This window comes from Microtus ochrogaster, chromosome 16, assembly GCF_000317375.1.
Source record: "Microtus ochrogaster isolate Prairie Vole_2 chromosome 16, MicOch1.0, whole genome shotgun sequence".
Lineage (NCBI taxonomy): Eukaryota > Metazoa > Chordata > Mammalia > Rodentia > Cricetidae > Microtus > Microtus ochrogaster.
The window spans coordinates 55,007,542-55,014,157 of record NC_022018.1 but is presented as its reverse complement, the minus strand read 5'-3'; the positions used below and the strand labels follow the sequence as shown (position 1 = coordinate 55,014,157).

General features: G+C 44.9%; 1 protein-coding gene across 2 annotated transcripts in view; it reads right to left on the bottom strand.

The window, feature by feature from the left end:
* The window catches only part of Sfxn1 (sideroflexin 1), a 38,017-nt gene that overhangs the window by 3,922 nt on the left and 27,479 nt on the right, over positions 1 to 6,616 (bottom strand). For both annotated transcript variants that reach the window (XM_005355191.3, XM_013349187.2), the window contains exon 8: positions 5,432 to 5,481. In XM_005355191.3, coding sequence (XP_005355248.1) covers positions 5,432 to 5,481 — 50 coding nt within the window. The remainder of the gene's footprint in view (positions 1 to 5,431; positions 5,482 to 6,616) is intronic.

Genomic DNA, 6,616 nt, shown 5'->3' with positions numbered 1-6,616 from the left:
TCAGGGAGGATGGAGAAGGAGAACGTCAGGGAGGATGGAGAAGGAGAACGTCAGGGAGGATGGAGAAGGAGAACGTCAGGGAAGAAGAATGAAAACAACAGGGTAGAAGAACAGAGCAGGAACAGCAGAAAGTGAAAAATAAAATGAAGATTTAAGTGTTGGCCCTCAAAAAAGTTTCATGTATATCATTGTGCCAACTCCATGCCTCCTCTTTATTACCTGACCTGCTTGAGGGCTGGTCTCTTGGCAGGTGATGATAAATCCTCACCCAGATCTCCCTGGACATGAGACACCAAGGGTGACACACAGCCTTAGGGATGGGACAGGAAGCTCGAGCGGTGGTGGTGCACCCTTTAATCTCAGCACTCAGGGAAGGGAGGCAGAGGCAGGTCGATCTCTGTGAGTTCAAGGCCAGCCTGGTCTTCAGAGTGAGTTCCAGGACAGCCAGAGAAACACAGAGAAACCCTGTCTTGAACACCCTCTCCCCCGCCACACCAGGCTAACTGTTGAGTGAGCTCATTTGGGTAGATGAATTTGAGCCTGTAAGACCAGTCCCCGCATCTCTACTGGCCTCTTGTCTGCCTAAGTAAACACAGCCAGATGTATTCCAGAGTATACTTGTGTGTCACCTCGGGATGGACACACATAAGCTAAAGGCTAGCTTTGCTTGAGGGCTCTTCATAATGACAAGGACTCTGGAGAATTCTGACTTGCTTGTAAAACCCAATCCATCACTGGTCCCATTCTTGACTCTGTCTTCACTACCCCATCCTGCCTATTCCCCAGAAAGAATTTCATCTGAGGCCAGGAAATGGCTGAACTGAGGATGTCTGGGACATGTCTTGCTTAACAGACTGTATGAAAAGGAGGTATAATACACAAAAAACTTCAAATGAATTGAAAATGACAGTAAATACTAAGTTTAGAAGGTATATATCTTCAGACCAATGTGGTTTGGGATACACAGTGACACGGATATGTATCTCAATGTTAATATGAGTCTCAATTCTTTTCTCCCAATGGCCCCTTTCCCATTAAATTAATGTGTACAATGTAATTTGTGACCCATATCACAGTTATGATGCTGTCATCAATAAAAATAACGAGCCCATCTTTCATGGTAAGTGCTTTCCATGCTCCTTTAGCTCCTTTGGGATTCTGCTCCTTTTGTGGTCTCTGTCCCCTGCCAAAGTTGTAGCTCTGATCTCACTATGTATTGGTTGATGTTTCCTAAGGTTTGAGTTTATTTTTTAATTTTTTGTACGGAATCTCATGTAGCCCAGGCTGGCCTAAGCAAACTTACTGCAGAGCCAAGAATGACCTTGAACTCCTGACCTGCCTATCTCCACCTCCCAATTGCTGGCGTTACAGGCGAGCATCACCAGGTCTGGATCTAGGGATTTACACACAGTACCTACTTCTTCTGTTTGTCAATTTTTGACTGTAGCCTGTCTGACAGGTATTTAACAGCAGCTCATTTTAATTTCTCCAATGACTAAAAGATCGGAAACATTTCTATGTTTTATTGTGTATTTTCGTGCCTTTGCTGAACTTCTGCCCATTTTCGCCCTGCCTTTTTCCTGTAGGGGGTTTTAGGTTCTTTACAAATTCCTGATTTATTTTCTGACCGAAACGGCTTGCTTCGCTACTTGCTACACCTAGCTGGTTTCTCATCTTGCATTCTCTGTCTAGTTTTTGAAAGACAGAATTTAAAAAAGTTTTGAAGTAGTCTGAGTTTTCATTTTTTCTTTGGTCTTGTATCCAAGAAATCTTTGCCCAAGCCCTGTGTTCAATGATATTTTCTTTTTATACTTGAGTTTTTAGATTTAGATCTCATGAACCATGGAGAGTTAATTTGCATTGAGGGTAGAATCACTTCCCTATGTACAACCTGACCACTCACAAATCCCCAACGAGCCCTGTTCTGTTCTCACTAAGCTTCTGCTGACACATGCCACCTGCTGGTTGGTCCTCTGAGAGTCTACACCAACTACAGCTCCCCTGTGTTCTTTGTGGACCCACGCTGAAATCACGTTGTGCCGTGGCCACTGACTCTGACCCTCATTCCTCCACCCTAAGAGCCAGGCTCATGCCCTGCTTCTGTGACTCTGGTACTGAACACTGACCACAGGCGCCCAGCAGAGGGCTCAAGAGTAAATAGTGTCTGTGAACAAGTAAAGAATGTCACATTCTCAGAATCAGCCTCTGAGTACACACTGTGGTGTGACTAGAGCAACATGAAAGATCCAGAACCGGAAGCTCCAAGCCGGACCTCAGGACCTACATCCATCAGTTCTGTTCCCAATGAAAGCGCCAGGCAGCCTGCAGAGTATGAGGCCTATTCTTCAAGATGACACGCCGTGTTTTAGTCAGGGAACTTTTCATTAGCTGGAGGGATTTTCATGAGTCACCTGCCCAGAGCTGGCGTGTTTCCCGGCCCTCCACTTGGAAAAAGATAAGATGTGGGGGAAGATGAGTCATGCTGAATGTTCCCCAAGTGGTGTTTAAAAAGCTGAGAATGTTCAATGGGTTTCATGTGTGTAGAAGGGTTTGGTTATCACAGAAAAAAAAAATCTGTATTTCCAAAAATGATGAGAAACCACTCCAAGCTCCAAATAAGAACACTGATAAATTCTGCCCCTGTGTATGTTTGAATAATGATCACGCTATCAAACGAGCCCCAAGTGCAAAGATAATATGTAATTGGAACTTGACCCTTGAACTTGGGAGTGTGAGTACATACGGGTCCTTTAAGCACGCTTAGTCTTGACCATTTCAAGGCAACCTGTTTCTTGAAATTGGGAGGACAGCAGCTACAATCAGACTCCCTGAACCTAGGGAGGACAGCAGCTACAACCAGACTCCCTGTACCTAGGGAGGCTCTGGGAATGATCTTTAACTATTCTGGCTCCTGTGATGGAGGGCTTCTGAGTGAAGAGAAAGTGAGGTGATACTTCCAGACTGGAAACAAACCATGCTGCGAACTATAAATTAAGATGGGTAGAAGGCAGTGATGGGCCAGTAGGAGATGCTTGCTGTGTAAACCTGGCAACCTGAGTTCAACCCCAGGTACTGACATGAAGATGGAAAGAGAAGCAACTCCAAAAAGTTGTCCTGACTTCCACATGTGCGCTGTGGCACATGTGCGCTCTCCCAATATATACACATACACAACAACAATACAGTTTTAAAAATTAAAAAATGATGAGATGGGATAAGCGCATGACATCTATGTCTTTTTAAGTCTAGGATAATGTGGCCATGGTGACCAGAATGCTTGGTTTCATCTAGTCTCTTTTGTGTAAGAAAAGGCCAGGATATACACACAGGGATTTCCATCTATCACAGCTAGAAAAATGTGTAATATGACTAACTAGACCTTCTGCCCAGTATCTGCCATGGTAAGATAAGATGCGAGTTACCATGGTAACCATTCTAACACTGAGACCCCAGGAGTTCAATGCCATGAGAATTACAATACTAAAGAACTGATTTTGTGTCTCAGGTTCCCCTCATGGCCATTTGTCTTCCATCAATGAGATGCAAACTCCAACAGAACTGATGTAATTGCAAGCCGTGATCAAGATACACACCAGCAGCCAGAATGTGCCCTGTGTCCACAAGCTGGAGCCAGTCTCTTCTAAATGACGTCCTTCCTGAAAGTGATGATGTTCTCAGCCTCTGTGCCACCATCAGGTTGCGCTGTGCAGTAGGCACTGTTTGTGGAATCTTCCAGTTAATATGCGTGGGCTGTGGGAGAGCCTACATAACCAAAGCATCAGGGATTTACTGTGCCAGCAGGTTTGCAGCTAACAATGTGTGGGGTGATACCAGGAAAGCCTGCATGGAGCGATGCTGCTACTGAAGGGGGGCTGCAAGCTGTTTCCATGGTGACTTACAAAATCTTGTTGACCACGATCTGTCAAAGAACTAACATTTACTATTCTTTTTTTTTTTTTTGGCAAAAGCTGTACTTTTATGCCAGAAAAGTGAACACAAAAGATGACAATATTCAAGACTAGAAATCTAGCCTCACTTAAAAAAAAAGATATATTTTATGATCTTTAATTATGTGTGTGAATGTTTGTCTATGTATGGGTATATGTACTTGATTATAGATGCCCCAGGATGCCAGAAGAAGGCACTGCATCTCCTGGAGGCACTGCATCTCCTGGAGCTGGAGTTATAGAATGTGGGTACTTGGGAAAGGGATGCGAGTCCTCAGTAAGAACAGAGTGTGCCCTTCACTAGCAAGCTACCTCTCCAGCCCTGGTCTTGCTTTTACAGGTTGATAATCACTTGCCTTTGGCAGGAGGGGATATTTGCCTTATTTGATATGTTCTTTCATTCTCTGTTATTTTTGAAGTTATCTATGCCAGGGCCTTAAGATAAGACCAAGCAAGTGAAAAGGCTGATGGGTCCCCAGAAGTTCCGGGAGCATGGCCAGGAGTTCCTGTCCCTCACAGGGGCCCCACGAGGTGCTCACAGTGTTTATTTGCAGCACATTTTCTTGACTCACACAGTGTTTATCAAGTGTCCATTCAGCACTTGGCTTTCCTTCTCCTACTGGGGCCCATACGGAGTACATGGACCTATGTGTATACATCACGGTCTCATCCCAGGAGCATCTGGCCTGGGGCAGCATCCTTTCTCTGAAGCTTTATGTATGACACTCCCTTGCTTTTACAATTCTGTTTTTAAGACTCAAGCAATCGACCCCAATGGAGCTGCCATGTTCAGTGCATCTACTCCTCCAGGAGGGCCATTGCCTCTGCTCTAAAATATGTCTCCACACTCAGCATGACACGCAAGAGTCATCCTAGGCCACTGTATCCCAACTGAGCTAATCCTGGAACCTATAAATCACAATCTGGAGGGCACAGAGATGGCACCTGGCAATGCAGACTTAACTTCTAGATATGATTATCAAAGAGAAACACTAATAAATTCAATGCTCCATGAAGCCACCCTTCCAGATCTTTCCACTTCCGATATTAGAGGTAGTAACTGCCCATGTCCCAGACTCATTGCTATCTTCTCCCTCTGACCTAGCCAGGCATGCTCAGATGACTGGGTGGCCTCACCGCAGCAGAAGTCTTCATGTACAAAAGCCTTTCCAGTATCTGAGAGTGGAAAGATGTTCTCAGAAGCATCTTTGTATTGAGACAAGTGTCCAAGGGAAAGTGACCTTCCGGTTGTCTGTCACTCACTAATGTCAAGTCTGAAGAGCCAGGAAAAGGACTCACAGCCAGGTGTGATGGCACACACCTTTAATCCCAACACTTGGGAGGCAGAGACAAGTACATTTCTGAGAGTTCAAGGCCAGTCTGGTCTATATAATGGACAGTAAGGATGTGTAGAGAAACCCTGTCTCAAAGAAGAAAGAAAAAGAAACAAAAGCGCTCACAAATGACCATGTGATGGGTCTTACCTTTAGGAAGGCTTTCTTTTCCAACGTGTTCATGATAAACGGGGGGATGGCTGTAATAAAGACAAGACCATGTAAGTCTTCACTTAATGCCTGTTTTAAGTGGAGTTTCCCATACAAGCTGACAGAAAGCTGTGCCACTTTTAGGCTATTTCCATGTTGGCAGAGTGAACAACTCAAGCCAAAGCAAACGCAGGACTGGAGCCGAGTGGAAACTGGGGTGCAATACTCTTTTCAGGCAGTCTAGAAATCAGGGCTCAGACATGTTGGGGGCTTCATAGCCTTCTCTTTGGGATGATAAACATACTGGTCCCTAGATACCTTCACAGAACACACTGGCATCCCACTAGAGCATAGAGGGGTCTCAACCCCCCAGTTAGCTGAAATGCAAGATGACCATTGCTGTCTCTCAGAATCTACAGGGGACTGGATTCAGGACTCTTGTGGTTACAAAGTGCATGGGTGCTCATAGTTGCTGTCATCTCTAGGTGAATTGTAGCCTATAACACAACATAAATGATGTGCAAATCATTACACTATTGTGGGAATAACAAGAGGAAAGTCTGAACGTGTTCAATACACACGTCTTCCTCTTTGATAGCTGGTTGACTCTGGATGCTGAGCTGTGTACACACAGGGTCAGTGGTGGAATGTCCCTCAGTTTTCCTTTGGGCACTTTCCTTCAGCTTTTGTTGTTCATTCAAAGCAGCCAGCTCAGAGCATCCTGTGAAAATAGCCAATAGCAGCTGACAGACATGCTTCATTCGAGAGCATCTTGTAATAGCCAAAGGCCATTTGCATGCAGCTTAGGTGAAGAGATTCAAGAGCATTAAATCCTGGGTTTCTTTCTTTGTTTTCCCTACATAGAATGCTGTCACTTTCAGGCCCTTTGATTTCTGAGTGTCTAAGAACCTTCTCTAGGCCCCCAGAGTAGCCTGGTGGGTAGACAGGAGCTTCTCAAAAGGTCTTAATATGACACAGATGTCCTCTGCTCATGCTGACTCCACACTATATAAATATCACAGCAGTGGCCAGATACACAGTTTCTAACAGCTGCCCTCAGTATCACCATTGTCCCATGTTCCAGGGAGAGCTTTGGTAGAAAGAGCTGATCTCCATACACTTCAGAGTCATCTTAAGATTCACTCAGTTCACACCACACCCCACTCCACTCAGTTCACACCCCAC